The 19945-nt window shown below is 52.1% G+C and overlaps 1 protein-coding gene across 1 annotated transcript in view; it reads left to right on the forward strand.

The window, feature by feature from the left end:
* LTBP2 (latent transforming growth factor beta binding protein 2) overlaps window positions 1–19945 on the forward strand; it is a 100163-nt gene that overhangs the window by 62060 nt on the left and 18158 nt on the right. Inside the window, exons 9-17 of the mRNA XM_055304567.1 lie at window positions 2455–2529; window positions 5514–5636; window positions 9126–9290; window positions 9527–9742; window positions 10804–10823; window positions 11929–11968; window positions 12724–12837; window positions 15288–15416; window positions 16079–16207. Of these exons, the coding sequence (XP_055160542.1) occupies window positions 2455–2529; window positions 5514–5636; window positions 9126–9290; window positions 9527–9742; window positions 10804–10823; window positions 11929–11968; window positions 12724–12837; window positions 15288–15416; window positions 16079–16207 (1011 nt within the window). The remainder of the gene's footprint in view (window positions 1–2454; window positions 2530–5513; window positions 5637–9125; window positions 9291–9526; window positions 9743–10803; window positions 10824–11928; window positions 11969–12723; window positions 12838–15287; window positions 15417–16078; window positions 16208–19945) is intronic.

Raw genomic sequence — 19945 nt, forward strand, 5'->3', positions numbered from 1 at the left:
AACTGACATTTTTTTAATGTTAAAAAAAATAAAGCTTTACTAATTTACATCTTCGCTTGGTCTGTATGTCAGACTGTCAGATGTCATGTTTGGCATGTGGAGTGTCCTCAGGGAAGAGTGGGGTGCCAAGAAAACATGGCGCCTCCTCATGTTTGTCTTTGGCATATCACAAGGCGTAACCTACAACAATGCTCAGTTTATGGGGTTTTTCAATTATGTTGTCAAGTTTTAACGAAAACAACCCTCACCAAGTAGAGAAGTGACTCTAAAAAAATTCCTGTAAAGAAACAGGATTCAAAATAATACTAATAACATAATTGCAAGTAATCACTTTTAAAATGCAATGCTGCTGCTTCTCCTCTGACCTGTAATCAACTGTATTCCAAAGTAAACATAATGAGGACTTCTCAGATGTGACCCCAAACGGACCCTAGGATCCAAATGACCAAGAAGGCTGTATGAAATAATGGTTCATATCTACCAACCTGAATAACAGACTTCACCCCAAGTCTATAATGCTCTGGGAACTAGCTGCTACTGATAGAGGGAAAGCTAGATAGCTTAGAAAAACATTTAAAACACCAAGATGCTCAAACTTCATTGTATAATTAGATGAAAGTATAGATATCTCTAACGTACCTCTTGGTATTTGCAAGAGTCCCTATATGAAGAACTATTCTTTTGTAAAGATACTACTAAAGAAAGAATGAATCACAAGGCATATATTCTCAACATAAATGACTTCTTGAATAAAAATAAGTTTTCCCAACAACTCCATCTGGGTAGTTGCTGATGCTCTAACTGAAATAGAAAGAGATCTAGGTGAGGTCATAGAGGTGGAGGGTGCTCTGTGTGACATCCCCTTACCACAGCATCTGATCATAGACAAGGAAGTCACAAGGAAGTCAAAATCAGAAGACAAATTGCCAGGGGAAGTCTTGTTTATAAAACAAGACCTTTAAAGTAGGATGGAGCTTTGTGGAACACTGTGTCAGAATAGTGCCTGGGAAAAATCCCCATACCCATGAGAATTGCCAGCTGTGTCTTGGCCAAAAAAATGGTCAGACTTATATATGAGCTGTTCTTTTCTTTAAAAAAAAAAAACAAAAAACAAAAAAAACAAAAAGATGGGTGTCCATATCTGCTGCCCTTTCCTGTGATGACAAACGGCTGTCAGTACTCTGCTACCTGCTAGAGCTTTTCAGGGAAAGAAAGAAAATCAAAATGCCCTTCAAAGCATTCCTCTGGAGGCTGACGTGCTAGTCCATCCCACTAAAGTAACAGAGATGGTTCCCTGTTTTCAAGTCAATAGGTTTTTCTTTTTCAACGCACTCCCCACCCCTTTATAGTAAAGGAGAATGTTGAGAAATCCAGGTCAGATGGGCGGGTATTAGCACCAGAATCTAAGACTTATTTCCTTGTTGGTGAATCTGGAGTCAAACCAGTTTGGTCTGCCATTAACTTTGGGGAGGGCTGCTGTGCCAGAGCCTGTGCCACAGAAAGAGCCTTTTGAAACGGATTTTTGGAAGCAGTGCCATCATTATGGGATTGGTTGCTGTAAACCAACTCCATTTGCACATTTAAAAAACTTGAAAACTGGAATTTTTTAATGTATTTTACCTTTGTAAGAACAACTAGCCAACCTCAGGGGAGATGGAAAGTTATGGCCAGATTTCAGCACCAGCATCGCACAGCTGGTGAATGAAAACCAAATAGTGTGGTTTTATAAGGTGCCATCAACTAGGAGCTTCTTCTGTCTTGAGCCAAGACACCTTGTCAGCTACGGCAGCATTCAAACCCAAGATCGAAATACACTGAACTTAGACTGTGAACTGTTCCATCTACGCTAGTTATATAAGCCGTAACCATTAGGAGAAACTTGGGCGATGGACACACAGGACCTCTCTGTGACTATTTCTTGTAACTTCCTGCAAATCTATAATTACTTCAACACCAAAAAATTAATTAATTAATTAATTAATTAAATACAGAAAACATGTTTAATCACATAAGAGTGTATAACATTGATATATGTTCAAAACCTGCAGTCATGGAGTGTCTTTTCTAGAAAGAGCAAGGTGGGGATGCCTGGGTGGCTCAGCAGTTGAGTGTCTGTCTTCAGCTCAGAGCATGATCCCGGAGTCCTGGGATCAAGTCCCACATCGGGCTCCTTGCAGGGAGCCTGCTTCTCCCTCTGCCTGTGTCTCTGCCTCTCTCTGTGTGTTCCTTATGAATAAATAAAATCTTTTAAAATAATAGAAAGAGCAAGGTGGGTGCAGAGTGACCTGGTGAGAGCCAGAGAAGGAATTGTACCCAAGGAGGCACAGCTGTCTGCAGTGATGACTTGGGGGACAGGGCCTCACAGCTGTGGAGTGGATTGCACCCTACTTTTTTTCATCATGAGTGACAGCCCAAGGCCCTCCAGTGAGACCTGTCTATATCTTTACTCTTCAGCCTCCCCGGTGATTGAAAATGGCCAACTGGAGTGTCCCCAGGGGTACAAGAGACTGAATCTCACTCACTGCCAAGGTAAGGATGACCCAGGCCAGGGCTGGGCTTAGGGATGGGAGATGATGAAGGGCTGAGGATGCCGGGGCATTCCCCCTACCCATCCACAGACAGAAGGAGTGGTGTCGCTGAGTGGTCTTCGCTGGGCACCTCTAAGCCCCAGCTTGAGGGAGTTGTGGGGGCTGCTGGTTCCAGCGACCTAAGGAAATCATGGTGGGATAATGATAGAGCAGGCCTAGAAAGGACCTGGGAGCTGAACCCGTCTCTCTTTCCCTCTCCAACTGCCCCACCCCCACGCCCTGCCAGACCTAGGCCAGGTGCCTTTCTCCAGCTGCAGGATCTGTGTGTGAAGGCACTTCCTCAGTCCCCACATATCCCCTTACCTCCCGGGCCAATCCCCCCTGGGATGAGAGGACTTTTGACTTCACAATCTAGTCAGCCTGAGTTGATGGGGACCTCTGTGGACATCCTTCAACAAATTACCTCCAGCTGCTAAGACCTCCCTCCCGCAGCCAGGAGGGGGCAGAGAAAAGGCACAGGTGGAGGTAAGAGGGGACCATGAAGCACAGACCCTGACCTTGCTGGCCTGGCTGACAGGCCAAGGTACCCTCCCCTAGGAGGCTTCTTCTTCGGGAGAGAGGGATCTGAGGAAATCTCAGGGTAGCCAGGCTATCTTCCTGGGGGGGTACTGGGCCTGAAGGGGATTTCTGGCCTATGGACAAAGTGCTTGGGCCAGGCAAAAGGGCAGACCTCTGACCCAGCCCAAGGTCAGGCTCCCCTGGGGGCAATGAGGACTAGTAGACTGGATGGTGGGTGTGGAGAGAAGTCTTTAGTGTTGCTCTTAGAGGATACAGAAGGGCCATTCATATCTCAACTGTCCCCAGTGGCCTCTCCTCCTGGCAGGTTTCCCAGTGCACAGGGTTAAAGTTATTCTCGGGATCGCATGTGAGCTCTTGGCCCTCCCTCCATTAAGCCCCAAGGATACAGGAAGCCAAGGGGCCCTCCCCAGGAGGCCTTCCCCTTTAAACCTCCCCCTTTCCATGTCTGTCGTCTTGGTCTCCATATCTGGGGGGGAACCTGCTCACTTCTATACCCGTGTGCATCACCATCCTCTCTCTCTCTCCATCCTTCTCTCCTGCTACAGGGCAATTTTGGGGAGTGTTGTTATGAGCTGCATGCATTGTGCTAGGCATTAGCACACAGTGACAGATAAACACGGCAGCTGCTTCGGGTGAATACAGATGTTTAAACAATTATACACCATGGGAGAAGTTCTTTTGCTAGGAAGAAGCTCTGGGTGCCATGGGATGGTGGGGTAGGGGCCCCTTCCCAGACTGGGAGGTAGGAGAAGGGCTTCAGGTGATGCCTGACCTGGAGAAGGATGAGTAGAGGCAATCAGTTAAAGAGGATGCGGGCATTCCAGGCAAAGGAACAGTTGGGCTGGCTGGAGTACAGCCTGTGTAGCCACGGGAGAGAATACAGACATTTCAGGGCCTCATTGGAGCCACCTACTCACCCTCAGGCTTTGGGGAAATATAGTGGAGGGCATTGGACACCATGTGAGAGTTTAGGAGCTCCCTCTAAGAGGTGAATGGGGACCCCAGAGGCATGTCATGTTTTTGTTTTTAAAGATTTTACTTGTTTATTCATGGAAGATGCAGAGAGAGGCAGAGACACAGGCAGAGGGAGAAGCAGGCTCCCTGCGGGGAGCCCAAAGCAGAACTCAATCCCAGGACCAGGGATCACACCCTGAGCCAAAGACAGATGCTGAACCACTGAGCCACTCAGGTGTCCCAGCATATCAAATTTAGATATATCACTCTGGCCACAGTCCAGAGGCAAATGGGTCTGGTCTGTTCCCCTTCCTAGATCTCAATGGCATTTCCCAAGGGCACCTCGCTCCCAATAGGGTGTCCTGCCAAAGAATGGTTGGGCCATCTTCTAGCCCCTTCATTCCTGTGCTCAGTGCCACTTTCCCTGAAGCCTACAGGTGAGCAGGTGACTCTGGTGATGGGGTCGTCATGTCTAATATCCTGGCTCTGGAGGTGAGAGTGCCCCTCACAAATCTTCCATACTCACCATCATCACCAAAGGCACCATCGCCAAGACTTCTTGGAGCTTAGAGTGTGAGGGTTGGGATTTCCCCTTGGCAGGAAAAAGTTTCCAGCATGAAATGTTTCTGAGATCACAAAGGAAGCTAATGTCACTCCCTTATCTAAAAAACAGCGTGAGCATCCACTGGTGTTGGAGGATGTGTGTGGCCTGCTCGAGGCCTCCCAGCCTCCTGAAAATATGCCCTCCAAACCGTCTACCCTTTGGGGCTTGTTTCCATCTTCCTCCCTCCTCATCCTTGCCAGGGACCCTCCATCCTGCAGCTCACTGTGGACGTGCTCCCTAGATCTTGGGCCCAGCAGAGATGCTTCAGAGTCCCTCAAGGAAGGCTGAATAGGGGGGACTGGGGACTGGGCAAATGGTTCTCCACCCTCCATCCCAAACTGTCCCCTTCTCTGCTCCCCTCATTTGCATCCCAGCATGCCACTCACCAGCTGAGTGACTTTGGGCAAGTTACTCCTGGACCCTGTTTCCTCAGTTATGAAATGAAGTCACATGGGTCTACTTGATAAAATTATTGGTAAGAATTCAATGAAGTGTCATACGTAAGCCACCTGGCATGGTACCTGGCACATAACAGATGGTCCATACACGTTAGCTCCTAATATTATGATTTTTAGTACTAGTTAGTAGAATTAAGTGATTTGCAATTTTTAGCTTGTTTTATTCTAACAGGACTATTCTCCTAACAATACTAGTTACTATTAATGTACCCCATTTTATGAATGAAGAAACTGAGGCACAGAGAGAGCGACCACACTTAACAGATGGCAGCTCTCTTATTGTTGTCCCCCTTTTTTGGAGGAAGTATGGGAAGAAGATCTGTGCGCCAGCCCCTCCCCTCCATCAGGCTTGGTGGGGTGGGTGCTCCCTCACCTTCTCCAACCCTGCAGATATCAACGAGTGCCTGACCTTGGATCTGTGCAAGGACTCGGAGTGTGTGAACACCAGGGGCAGCTACCTGTGCACCTGCGGGCCTGGCCTCATGCTGGACCCATCCAGGAGCCGCTGCGTGTGTAAGTGCTGGTGGGGAGCAGAGATGGTGGATACCGGGAAACAAGATGGGATCCTTGGGGGACACCTGAGTGGCTCAGTCGGTTGGGCATCTGCCTTCGGCTCGGGTCAAGATCCTAGGGTCCTGGGATTGAGCCCCGCATTGGGCTCCTACTCAGCAGGGAGCCTGATTCTCCCTCTCCCTTTGCCTGCTGCTCTCCTTGCATGTGCTCTTTCTCTCTGTCAAATAAATAAAATCTTAAAAAAAAAAAAAAAAAGATCAGCTCCTTGGAGGCCCAGGGCCCAGGACCTCTGTCTCAACCTGGAGCTGGGCTCAATGTACAAAAACTGACCTGCCCCTACCTGCTAGAGCGGGGACCGTTATGACTTCAGTTTTGGTTTTTGGCATTTCTTTTGGGGCTTTGCAGTTTGGGATTTTCCACTTCTATTTTTTCTCTAATCCTTTCTGTCCCATCTGCTGCCTCATTTACTTTGAGGGGACATGTGTTGCCTTTGCTCTGATGCCTCTGAGCTGTGGCTACCTCTTCTAGGCCTGAGTTTGAAAGCCTGGTCCCTTAACTACAGATAGGCCTCCCTTAAAGGTCCCATCTGTAGCATGAACGGCACTGCTCTCTGGCCCGAAGGCCTTCCCATAAACCTGGGGTCCTTTATGGTTCGGAATGTGTCTGCATCCGTGAATACATACACGTCACTTGTCATATTAGGACCATGTCTGTGTGTGTGTGCACGCTGTGTGTGTGTGTGTACCCCCAGGCAGTTGTTTCCAGTGGCCTCTGTGGCTTCCTGCTGGAAGGAGCCCAGGCTGGCAGCACCCCCAGATAGCAGAGCTGATGCCATAGCCCAGACAGGGTGGACTGACCAGAACAGAAGAAAACCAGTCCTGACTGGCATCTGTCAAATGGCAGTCCGGGTCAGGTTGGCCACCCTCAGCTCAGCAGAGCTCCCCATGCCTAGCCAAGCCCTCAGTCTTACAAACCACTAGGTGCTGGGTCTGGGGGGCGCCGCAGGATGAGCAAGACTCCAGTGCCACCCAGAGGGAGCATCCCACGTGAAGGGAAAGATGAGACTGGACCCAGTGCATGTCTACAGGGAAAGAAGACAGCAAGAGCCTGAAGAGGGATCCCCAGAGAGTCAGGAGGCCCAGAATGGGCTCCCAGGGAGACTTTGTGGTGACAAGGACATGTGATCAGTGCCTCCAGGGGCATACAGCACTTCCTTCTCCTCATCCTATGCACCCCCCCACTTAAGGTCATTTGATTAGGCATTTTTCACACCTGAAGTGGCTTTTAGTTATTAGTGCCAGAAAGAAACCCTTAATATAGGGAGGCAGAGATGACACTTGGGTGTCCTTTTTCTCCCTCCCTACTATTACTCCCTCCAGCTCCCTCTTGATGATTTACCTCCCTGTAGGTGGAAAGAGGCAGACATGAAGTTTCTCTTGCCTTCACTTCTGAGCTTTGCCCTCTTCCCAACCACCTGACCAGGGCCAATAGAGCACTCTACAAGGGCCCCTCTGTGTGGGGCAGCCTCCTGATACTCTCAGCCAGGTCACCTCCACCCTGGGGCTCAGAAGGACCATGCCATTTCCTACAGCATTCCAAGGGAAGTGACCACTGGAAACAGAGATTATACCTGGAGACCCAGGCTCCTGGACTGAGCATGAATTGATCTGTGTATCTAGCATATGACCTTTGACAAGTCACTTTCATATACATCATTGTGAAGAAAGTGCATTAGTCAGGGGGTGCCTAACTGGCTCAGCTGGAGGAGCGTATGACTCTTGATCTCAGGGGTCATGAGTTTGAGCCCCACACTGGGTGTAGAGATTACTTAAATAAATAAATAAACGTGAAAAAAAAAGTATAATAGTCAGGAGCCTCTAGGTTGCAAGTGACAGAAACCCAACTCAAACCACTGTAAGCAAAAATAATTGGTCCACACAACTAGGAAGTCCAGGGGTAGGTGTGTGCCTCAGGCTTGGTTGGATCCAGGTGCACACAGTGTCCTTGGGATGCCTCTTGCTCTGTTTCCTTTGTGTTGGTTTCATAATTCCTTCAAAGGTGGCCACCAGACACTCTAGGCCTACATCTCTCAGCCCTGTAAACTCCAGTTTAAAAATAGAGAAATAAAAAGTATCTCTTCTGTAATAATCTAGGGAAAGCCCCGAAGCGATTATTATCATTGGGCCTACTTGGTCAAGTGCCCATCCCTGAGCCACTCACTATGACCAGAGGTATGGACTCTTTCAGCTAGGAAGTAGGGCCGGCCTCCACTCCACATGGACAGAGTGAAAGACAGGGTAGGGATCCCTGGGTGGCGCAGCGGTTTGGCGCCTGCCTTTGGCTCAGGGCGTGATCCTGGAGACCCGGGATTGAATCCCACGTCGGGCTCCCAGTGCATGGAGCCTGCTTCTCCCTCTGCCTGTGTCTCTGCCTTTCTCTCTCTCTGTATGACTATTGTAAATAAATAAAAAAAATTTAAAAAAAAAAAGACAGGGTAGATGCCAGAGGAAACCCAGGTGCCTTCACCAGAACACAGGGGCATCGGTGCTAAGCAGGCAGAAACAAAGGTGTCTGCTCCTCATGGAATTATCATCATCCTTATTTTACACATGAAGATAGTAAAGCCCAGGGAGGCCACAAAGCTCCTGGTGGAGCAGGGATTTGAATTTGGCCTGCTGAGTCCTGGACCCTGACCTTGGTCATCAACTCCTTAGCTTTGAGTGTTGTCCTCTCTACCCATCCCTCCTCCCTTCATCTGGCATGACAAGGAATTCAGTCTGTTCCAGCATGACATGGCCTCTTCATCCACCACTGAGAAACTTCCAAGAGGATAGTCTTCAATATTCACCATCAAAGGACAAGAAAGGGGATAATGGTGGTGGTGGTGTTTCCATCTCAACCCAGCATGGCTCACACCAACAGTGGTCCGTAGCATTTTGATTCGTGGATATAGCCATCCATGCACATGGGTCCAGCCAGCATTTACTGAGCATCTGCAAGCACCAGACACTGTACAGGGTATTGGGCTACAAAGGTGGCCAAAATAGAGTCACTGTCCTCAAAGCTCCCCATCAGTTCTTTGGCTCTCACTTTGTCTCATCTCCCCAGGGAGACTGTGGCCCTAGAGCCCACTGCTCCCCACCCAACCCCAGGCTGGTGGTAGGCTATTATAAATATTTGTAAACTCAGCACCTGGAGACAAGCATATACATCTCCATTTCCTGCCCTCAGGCTTTCCAAGAGAGGGTGGGAGTCAAGGCGCCCCTCCAGCAGGTAACACAAGGAGATGCCAAAGCCTTCCCCTGTGGCCATTCCTCCCAACATTCTTTTGAGCATTTCCAGTGCCCAAAGCTGCAGATCAAGACTTGGGTCAGGCCAGCTGGAGTGTGCTGCCAGCAGCCACTCCCATCCACTGGCCAGCACCCGCCCCTGTACTTCCCTGTACTTGAGGCTGGCCACCTGCCCACCCCCCTGCTGTGTCTGTTGCAGCCGACAAGGCCATCTCCATGCAGCAGGGGCTGTGCTACCGGTCACTGGGTCCTGGCACCTGCGCCCTGCCTTTGGCCCAGAGCATCACCAAACAAATATGCTGCTGCAGCCGAGTGGGCAAAGCCTGGGGCAGCAAGTGTGAGAGATGCCCCCTGCCTGGCACAGGTAAGCATCTGTCCCAGTCTCAGCTCTGGCCACCAAAGGGCTTCCTCCGAACCAGTGGCCACCTGGACCTTACCTCAAGCCAGAAGACCCTTAGTCTTCCTTTCCTCCTGCTCAATTCTTTACCCCGACCTGAGTCCCTCCTCCCTTGCTGCCACAATGCTTGTCCCCCAAAAGGAGGGAAAGGAGGGCCCTGGGTTTGTGCCTGTCAGCTTGTCCTCTGACCAGTGACTTTGCAGAGGCCTTCAGGGAGATCTGCCCGGCTGGCCACGGCTACACCTACTCGAGCTCACATATCCGCCTGGCCATGAGGAAAGCTGAAGAGGAGGAACTGGCCAGGCCCTCCAGGGAGCAAGCACAGAAGAGCTACGGGACCCTGCCTGGGCCAGCAGAGAGGCAGCCACTCCGAGCAGTCACTGACACCTGGCTAGAGGCCGAGACCATCCCTGACAAGGGTATCTGGGCTGGTTGGAAGGTTCCTGAGGCAGTCCCCTTCCCCCTCAAAGAGCTACTGGGTATTTATTCTGGATCCATGGCTTTCCAACTCTGGAGCATTAGGAGAGGGCGTTTAGAGCAGCAACACCCAACCCCAGGAACCTCCTCTCCTGGTGTGCCGGGCAGGCCCCACCTCCTTCCCATCATGGACGGCGGCAAAGATGCCCACATCCCAAGGGTTGCCAGTGGCAGTTGGAGAGGTCAGCAACAGCCCCCACCCCAACTGCTCAGGTCTTTCTATCCCCTGCCCCTGGCCATGCAGCGTCTGGGGCTGGTGCTTGCTGCAAGGCCTGAAGAGCTGGCAGGGAGATCCCGGGGGTCTGGGTGCTGTAGATCCCCTCCCTGGCCTTAGGGTCAGACCACTAACTCCAGCTCAGTCCCCCTGGGCCCAGCAGGCACCCCTGGCAGGGGCCCCGGGAAGCCACACTGGTAGCACACCCAGGTTGCCGGTAGCACACAGTGCAGGAGGCCCAGGACATGTTAAGACCAGGAGAGCTACGTGTTAGCCACAGCGCTGCAAGAATCTGGAACAGACAGACAAGGAAGTCAGGACAGAGTCCCAGTCGTCATGGGAACTGGACACTGGCCAGGCCAGGAGCTCCTCTCTTTCTAGAACTGTTGCCCGGGCCTTGGCCCAGGGCAGGGGGCGGAGCGACCTGGTACAGGTGGGAGGCTTGAGAGGGAGGCGATGGCAGAGCAAGGAGGGGGGTTACATCTCCGTGTGAACTGGCCCAGGAAGGGGTGGGCCTCATCACTGAGGCTTAAGGGAAGGCAGGAGGTTTCCTCCCACGGAGGGAGCCACTGCATTGGCCCTCCAGGCCTGGCATGATGGGATCTGTGGCGGGCAGTCCCGGCTGGGCCGGAGGGGCAGCAGCAGGTAAAAAGATCCTGCGCTCTCTCCACTGCTGGCCTCTGGGGCCAGGTCAGGAGTCAGAGACTGAACCAACCCTGGCCGTGGGCGGGAGGGAGAAGGCAGCCAGGCTCTCCTCCCCAAGCTCATGCTCTCACCTTTCCTTCCCAGGAGATTCTCGGACTGGCCAGGTGAGTGCGTCCTCCCAGCAGAGGCTGGGCAAGCGTGGCAGAGAGTGGGACAGGGTGGGCACTGACACTGTAGGGCAGTGTCCTCTGAAGGAGGAAAGGGAGACAGATGGATTATGAGTAGGGTCTCCATTACCTGGAGAGATGCTGGAGTGGGAGGGTCCCTCCAAAGATCTAGTTTTACCCCAAGGGAAGGAAGAACAGCAGCTCTTGTACCCGTGTTCTGTCATTTGGGGTGCTCTGGGGAAGGAAAGGAAGTAGGAACACGTCCTATGAGTGCAGATAAGGTCTAGAACTGCTTCCAGACTAATTCTGGATTCGGCACTTTCTAAGCCTGATTTGCTTACACCACAAGATCACCTCTGGGAGTGGCTCATGGAGAAGAGGAAGCAGAGCTGTGGATGCCCTCTTCACTCCCTTCCCCGTGCCCAGGCTTCCCCTGTAAAGAGCTGAATGTTCTCCCAGAAAAACATTCCAGAAGAATGCACCTGCTTCTCCCTCACCAGTCTGTCAATCCCTTCCCTGTCCCCCTGCCCCTCCAACCTGCATGCCTGACTGTCAGGTGCTTCTTTCCCTGGAAGTGAGCTGGAGAGTCATGTGTTGTCCTCCCAGACCAGAGTTCTACGTCCATGTCCTCACAGCCCCCAGCAGGCCCCTGCCTCTCTGTCATCCTCTGCCCCTTCTCACCTCCTAGTCCACCGCCGCTGTGCACTATGGCCTAGGCTCTTAGCTTCACCACACTGGCCCTGTGACCCTACGTAGGCCAGTTAACCTCTGGAGCTTCTGTTGCTTTATCTGGGCTCATAGCATTGAGAGGATCATTATGCATTGCTGGTGTGACACTGAGCTGGCACGCCATATACATCATTCACTTAATCAGTACAACTGACTGTCACCCGAGAGTTGAACAGATTAATTAAGACAACGGACATAAAGTGTTGGCAGAATGCCCAGCATGTAGGAGGAACTCCTCAAGAGCTGGAAGGAATGAGAAAGTGAAGAAGGGAGGTGGCCGGGAAGCCTGGAGGCAGGGGTGAGTGTGGTGGAAGAAAGCACGTCATGGAGGTGACAGAGGAAGCAACAGTGACCTTCTCCTATTTCTGTGCAGGTCACAACCAGTGTTACCCAAGTACCTGCCTGGGTCCCAGGTGAGTCCCTCCCTCCTAGCAGCTCCCAGATAACAGGAGGGAGGGAAGGAGAAACCATAGACTTTGTACTGTGGGCTGATACATGCGGCTCAAATCAGATGAGGTCATGAATGGTATGACATGTGAATGCTTTTTTGTGGGCGCTCTATCCACCTAAGGTGCTGTAAGGTCAGTGAAAGACCCTGGGACGTTTTGCAAGTATTTCCCTAGCCACGGCACCCTTTCTGCATTTCATGGTGCCACTCAACGTATAAATGAGACCAAAGAGGAAGTGCTGGCTGAAGCAGGGGCTGGTCAGGTCCCCAGAGCCCCTCCCCAGTGACCTATCTTCCTTTGGGAAATAGTTGGAGCTCTGCAGACCCCAGCTTGCAGAGGGTGACTGGAGTTGGGGACAGGGCACTATCCAAGTGCTCTGTCTCCACCAAGCTGGCTGGCTTTGGACAAGTGGCCATTTCCACAACCCTATCTCCTCACCTGTGAAAGGGAAGCTGAGACTGGAGGTGCTCTAGGACCCATTAGAGCTCTCAGATTCTCTGACTCTGTCTGGAACTAGGTTAAGTATCTGGAGACTAGTAGGAGGCAGAAGGGCTGACCCACCCTAGGCCCCAGCCCTGGTTCTCCAGTTGGCATGGCAGGAGGAGGGAAGGGCCACTGCCAGTATGTCTGGAGGGAACGCTGTCCGGGGTTGGGAAGGTGGGTGGCCAAGGAGCCGTGGCCCAGCTGCCCTCCCCTTTCCACCCCCCATTCCCCTGCAGGAGATGCCGTAGAAAGACCAACGCCACCGGTTCCTGGACAGGGGATCCCAGACAACCAGGAAGAAGAGCACGTGACCACCCCTGCTGAGGAGCTGGTGGCCCTGGGCCCCTCAGGTACCTGCAGTCAGCCTGGTGGGGTGCGGCTGGTCAGAGCCAACTCCAGGGCCTCTCCCACCAGATGCACAGTTTCCAGTGAACTCCCGCTCAGACTCAGCACCCCTGGCTTCATCTTACAGGGTGCCTCTTGTGAACACAGAGGTCCTGTCAGGAGCACCAGTCAAGTGGGGGAGCAAAAAGAGAAGGGAGGTCTTAGGGGAGCCTCTTACTAGGAGGCTTTCTTCTTTCTTTCTTTCTTTCTTTCTTTCTTTCTTTCTTTCTTTCTTTCTTTCTTTATATTTTATTTATTTGAGAGCAAGAAAATGAGAGAGAAAGAGAGAGAGAGCAGGAGAAGGGGGAGAGGGAAGAGCAGACTCCAGGCTGAGCATTGAGCCAACTTGGGGCTGTATCCCAGGACCCCGGGATCATGACCTGAGATGAAGGCAGATGCTTAACCTACCAAGCCACCCAGGTGCCCCTAACTGGGAGACTTTCTAGGAGAATCCAGGGGGGCCCTCTGGAGGAAGGGCAGCGCAGCGAGCCTCCAGGAGCCTGGCTCCTCCAGCCTGTCCACCCTGAGTCGGCTGAGTGCCCGGGCAGCGGGGCAGTCTCCTGCTCACAGGGACAGCGAGCTTTCTGGAAGGATAGTGGTTCTGTTCTCAAGGTTGTTTAACTGTCAGAGAGCCTGCGCTCCCCCTCTCTGGCCGCCTACAATGGTGAGGGGGTGCAGTGTGGGGGAAATCCCTGGCAAATGCACCTTGCTCTGGAATGAGCCTCCTCAAAGGCTCATTGTTTGGGGACTTGGTTCCAGAGAAGCAAAGCTGGTGATGCCGCAGCTGCTCCCTGTGCACATATGTGCTCACGCGCACACCCTCGCGTGTGCCCTCGCCAGGGGCTGGCTGACCTCTTCACCTCACAGCCTGAGCTCACCTCAGGGGAGAGAGATTTCTGGATTTCTTCTGGCAAAGAGAGAGACCATGCAGCCCAGCGGGACAGTCCAGAGAGTACGGGGGTGGAGGAGGGGGTTGGCCCTCCCAGGTGTGAACCTGGGTAACCTGCTGCCCTTTCCCGGGACCTCTGTCCTCTGTGCTCAGTGCACTGCTCGTCCTCCTCTGCGAGGCAGGCAAGAGAAGCTGGGTGAAGGGGCTCCCTTGGGGGTTCTCCAGCGCAGGAAAATGGGCCTGGAGGCAGGGCCGGGGGCGGGGGGCAGGAGGAAGAGCCCAGGTTAGGCTCCACAGTGGCTATCAGCTATGTGGGAGAACAGAATCCCCCCTCAGTCACCACCCACAGCCTAATCCTCCTTCTCCCCTGCCTTTTCCCAGCCTCGCCCCTCTGGGGGGATATTTAGAACTAGGCAGGGGGTCCCCACAAGCTCCCCCACCCCTCCCTTTGGGCTGACCCAAACTTGGAGCCAGGCCAGGGACAGGGTAGCCTTGCAAGCAGGCCAGTGCACATTCAGTTCAGTCCCACTCAGCAACCACCGCGAGGCCTGCTGTGGACCAACACAGGCCTTGTCTGCTCGTCTGGTCTCCAGGGTTACCTCCGTGCTGTGAGGCAGGGCGGGGGAGCCTGGGCCTGTGGGCTTACAGCGAAGACCTTAGGGCAGATGCAAGGCTGCAAGCGCCACTCACTCACGCATTCATGTGCCCATTCGGCATGCTCTAAGCGCCAGGCCCTTTTCTAGCGTTAAGGACACAGTTCGAAAAAGCTAGAGCCTCTGTCCTCTACACAGCCCCACTGCTGAATCCAGGCAAGTCAACCCACTGTTCCTGAACTCAGCATGTCTCTGTACTTTTTACCCCATAACCACCACCCAGGGCAGTCCTTGTTTGAATTATTTCAACAAGTTTCTGAGAGCCCTCTGTGCCTCCCTGCCCAGTCCATGGGCCATCTGCTGCCTTTCTGAGCGAGATGGCATGGCAAGATGAGTGGTGTTTCCAAGATGGCTCTGATCATACCCCACCTTGCGTGACCCCCTTTCTCGTGGGCCTGTCTCAACATGGCATCCGAGGCCCTGCTGGGTTGGCCCCAGCCCAGCTCTCCTCTCCCTCTGGCAATTCTCCCCCAACACCCTCCTTGCCAACTCTGTCTGTCTGTCCAGGGGAAAGGGAAGGGAAGCTCTGTGGACTGGGGGTGAGAGCCATGCCCTCATTCAGGGAGAAGTCAGGCTGGAGGCCTCAGCAGGGGAGGCCCTTTACTGGGACATGGGTTAGTGGAGGCCACTAGGTCTTGGTCAGAGGGATGCACTACTGTAATCCATCCTGGGACAGGGTCCCGGGAGGGGTGCCAGGGGTTTTATACACGGCCATGCTTCACATGGATATGAGAGGGCCCAGCCAAGAATGGAGTGAGGCTTCTGTGGGTCCTCTGAGACCTGTGCCCTGTCCCCCATACTCTCACCATGCTGCTCCACTGTCTTCGTCTGTCCTCACCCCAGCATAACCTCTGCTTGGCTGTGTCTCCCACAGGCATTGACAGATGTGCCGCTGGAACCACCAACATCTGTGGCCCTGGAACCTGTGTGAACCTCCCAGATGGGTACAAATGCATCTGCAACCCCGGCTACCAGTTGCATCCCAGCCAAGCCTACTGCACGGGTATGCACTGGGACACCATGGGCTCACACGGTGGCTGGAGACAGAGTTAAGAGCCCAGGCAGCAGAAAGTCCAAGCAGTGCTGTGTGGCCAATGAGTTGAAGAGTGCTTTCCCTGTGGACAAAACCAACCTAAACCTTGGGGAGACAAGCCTCCAGAAGCACCATCTGATGAGTCTCCAGAACTCCAGGAGAGTGGGAAGCCACCCCAGGGCCCCCTGACCAGTGCCTGGAGCCCTCAGCTCTGAGATCAGCCCACCCTTCCAACTAGCCATCTTGCTGCCTACAGAGCAGACCAAGGCCTAGCCTAGTTAGAAATGTCTCCGCTGATCCCCCATCTCAAGAGCTTTACACAAAAGAAAAACATCCACTGTGCCTTGAAGGAAAGAAAGTCAGCAGGGGGCCACTGAGGGAGGGGGACATGGGGCAAGGAGGAGGTGCTGGGCCACTGCCCCAGGCCCTTGGTGCCTGAGTGGGCCCTATGAGCAGACTTCATGACCCCAGCCTTAGAGATTTTTCATCTCCCCAGCCTTCTCTCCTTACTCCCTCATCTTCTCCTTGACCCACAACACCATCCCCTGTCCAGCTCCTAGCATTGGCAGGTTGCTGGCAGGTGCCCAAAGAAAGGTCTCCCTGACCTCCCTTTCCCACCTTTCTCTGCTCAGATGACAACGAGTGTCTGAGGGACCCCTGTGCAGGAAGAGGGCACTGTGTCAACCGAGTGGGTTCCTACTCCTGCTTCTGCTACCCTGGCTACACACTGGCCACCTCAGGGACCACACAGGAATGCCAAGGTAAGCAAACCTGCCTGTGTCCCTGGGAGAGGCACAGGACCCCACAGTGAGTGTTGAGGTGGAAGAGGATCTAGGCATTCGCAGCACTCGGCACTGCACTGCAGTGTGCAGAGCACAGGGGCTGTGAGAACAGAGACTCAGGGCTCTGACCTGGACCTGAATAGAAGCCGACCCCTATGCTGAGACCAGACCAGGAGGAGAGGTTCAAACCTGAAAGATAACAATAGTTCCCAAGGATCCAAGGAGGTGTGGCTGGAGCTGGGAGTGTGAGAGGGTCGGGGGATATGGCTGGAGATGAAAACCTAAAGTCTAGTCCCCAGATTCTGAGTGACTACTTTCATTTTGGGTAAGGAGGGCGGCATGTGAAGGCACCGGCTGGGACTCCTGGCAGACCGGGGAGCACGAGTGCCTTTGCAGAGGGTCCTCAGCAACTCAGAGAGCCTGCATATCTTCAAACTTCCCTGGGAAGGCCTGCCTCCCCCCCCTCCAGGGCCCTGGGCAAAGCGGCTTCCAACACAAACCCTTTAATGTCCAGCATTTGCCCCGTGATACAAAGCCTCCACGTACATTTTTATGAATGAGCTCACAGAGAATATGATGCAGCACTTTGCAAGCAGTACCTTGTGATGCCTCACCAACTGGAACACTTCAGCTGGAGGATGGCACTGCCGCTCTGGAGGCTCACAGTGCTGGTTCTGGCCGGGGCAGCCCAGCGTCACTCAGGGCCCCCTCCTGGAGACCAGGAAGCTGTGCGTCTTCTCACTACCAGGGTCCCCCAGGTCCTAACCCCCCAAAGACCTGGTCTGCAGAGACCAAGACTACGCAGGTCCCCTCACCTGATATGGGGTAAGGGGAGCAGAGAACAAGCAGGGAACTTAATCAGAGTGGGGGGATTACACATGCCCTTCATTCACACCGAGCGTTGAGCACCCACATGCCAGGTACCATGTAAGCTCTGGATCCTGCAGTGAGTAAGGTGTGTGCGTGTGGTGCTGTAGGATCCAGATGAGGAAGCAGCTGGCTCTCCATGGTAGGATGCAGGCATGTTTCACTGCATGTTTTGAGGGAGGGTTGGAACTGGGACAGAATAGTTATTGCTACCATTTCATGAGCCCTTCTGTGTGCTGGCCCAGTCCTAAGCCCTAATCATATGAAGCTCATCATCCCACCCCCATGCGGTAGAAATCCTTACCCCATTTTATAGTTAAATCAACTGAGGCTCAGAGAGGTGATTTGAAATACCCAGGGACCTCCTACATGATTGTGGCAGAACTAGAAACAGAATGAAAGTCATTCTGGCCCCAATGCACGTTGTGTTTCCGACAGTCTCTGACACTCACGGTGAGGGAATGGAGAAAGCGGAGAGTATTCCAGGGGAAGGGAACCATTTCTCCAGAGAGCAGAGTGGTGAACAAGTCTGGCATGCCCTGGGAATAATGATAAATCCAGTGTGACTGGAGCGAAGGGTATGTGGAGGAAGTAGCAGGAGCCAGGGCCAGTTTTTGAAGTCTTGAGTGCCAGGCTAAAGTGTTTGGACACCATTTGGCAGGCCACGAGCAGCCAGGAGAGGTTTGTAAGCAGAGGGTGGGGATGGCCCTCAGCTGGCTTTCAGGGCTGTGACTCAGCAGCACTGCTCAGAATGGCCTGGAGGTAGTGAGGGGAGAGGCTGGGGATGAGGGGCTTCTCGGGACTTTGCTGGGCTCCATGGCATTAGCAGGTGTTGCAGGTCAGAGGCACTGCTCTCTGCAGGCCCAGCCTGGGACATTGGCTGGGGACAAGCAGTGGCCACTGCAGGGAATGGTGTCACCAGTCCGGGATGTCTCTGCTGGCCCCAACAGCTGGGGAGGGAGCCCAGGATCAGCTGTCAGTGCTTCTCCCAGTGGGGCTTGACTGCCACCTGATGGGACCTTATTCAAGATAACATCCACTTTCTAAATTTTGCCAGTCTTATAAAGTAATATCTCATTATTTAATCATTAATAAATTATTTCCTCCACTTATATAACTAATTAATATAAATTATAACAATTTATAGAATTTAAACGAATGTAAGTAAAACTAATTGATCAGTATACATTATTTGAACATTAAATATTTTTTAAAGCATATTACTTTACAAATAAGTATGAGCATTTCTTTGTACATTAGCCGCTGGGTTTCCTTATCTGAAAATTGCTTGTTCCTATTTTTCACTCAGTTCTCCTGTGGTTGCTGGCTTTTCTTGTGGCTCCTTGGAAGTTCCTTACATATTCCAGATACTTGCCTGGGTTTTGTTTTGTTTTGTTTTTTGTTTTGTTTTTTTTTTTTATTCATGATAGACATAGAGAGAGAGAGAGAGAGGCAGAGACTCAGGAGGAGGGAGAAGCAGGCTCCATGGGAGCCCAATGCGGGACTCGATCCCGGGACTCCAGGATTGCACCCTGGGTCAAAGGCAGGTGCTACACCACTAAGCCACCCAGGGATCCCCACTTGTCTGGGTTTAGATATTGCCACTCTCTCATTTCATTCTCTGCTCACTAACCTTATCCACATGTCCTTCTTTTTTCTTTTTTTTATTTATTTTTTCTTTTTTTTTTTTAAGATTATATTTATTTAGGGCAGCCCCAGTGGCCCAGCAGTTTAGCACCTGCCTTCCGCCCAGGGCCTGATCCTGGAGTCCGGGGATGAAGTCCCACATCAGGCTCCCTGCACGAAGTCTGCTTCTCCCTCTGCCTGTGTCTCTGCCTCTCTCTCTCTCTGTATCTCTCAAGAATAAATAAATATAATCTTTTTTTAAAGATTTTATTTATTCATGAGAGACAGAGAGAGAGAGAGAGAGAGAGAGAGGCAGAGACACAGGCAGAGGGAGAAGCAGGCTCCGTGCAGGGAGCCTGATGCAGGACTCGATCCCAGGTCTCCAGGATCACGCCCTGGGCGGAAGGCAGGTGCTAAACCGCTGAGCCGCCCAGGGATCCCCAACACATGTCCTACTTTTAACAGAAATCCTGAATTCTGACATATTGAAATTCACCATTTTGCCTTAATTTTTATGTTTTTGGGGCATTATTTCTGACATCCTTCCCCATCCCTAAGCTACAAAGATATCCTTCTACACTTTCTTTCATTGAAGTTAGAGTTTCACCTTTTACAGCAAGTTTTCATCCATCTTTGTAGGGGCCTTAAGATCTGGGTTTTTTTTTTTGTTTGTTTTTTTTTTCTGTTTTTCTGCCCATTTTTTTCCATAAAGCAAGTCTGTTTTCTCAGCCTCCTCACCGGCCCTGCCAGTCCATGGGTTCTTCATCAAGTGACCACATGCGGCTCTGTGTCTGAGCTTCCTTTTCTCTTCCACTGGGACCACAGCGTCTCAAACTGAGGACTAGTTATTTCAGAAATGCCTGGAAAGTGATTATAACGCAGTTTCCAGTACTGCTTGGGCAGACTCTCCAGATATGGGCCTGGGGGTGGTGGTGCGTTTTACACCTTCTGCCAGTGACCCCACTGGGCACTACAGTGTTACAAAGTACCACTCAGATAAAAGCACTGTCTATAAACCAATGGTTACTATTCCATTCATGTACCAAGTACTTTTGAGAGTTTTGTGCCGGGCACTGGGGACATTAGGATAATAAGGGACATTCTCAGCAGTGGGAGAGAAAAAAGCAGGCAAATGAATAGTTACTTTCATGGCTGGGTCCTAAGGGAATCCTGGAGGGGAGAGGTCAGCCTCACCTGAGAGATGAGTAGGAGACAGCCAAGCTG

This window comes from Nyctereutes procyonoides, unplaced genomic scaffold (assembly GCF_905146905.1).
Source record: "Nyctereutes procyonoides isolate TBG_1078 unplaced genomic scaffold, NYPRO_anot_genome, whole genome shotgun sequence".
NCBI classification, from domain to species: Eukaryota; Metazoa; Chordata; class Mammalia; order Carnivora; family Canidae; genus Nyctereutes; species Nyctereutes procyonoides.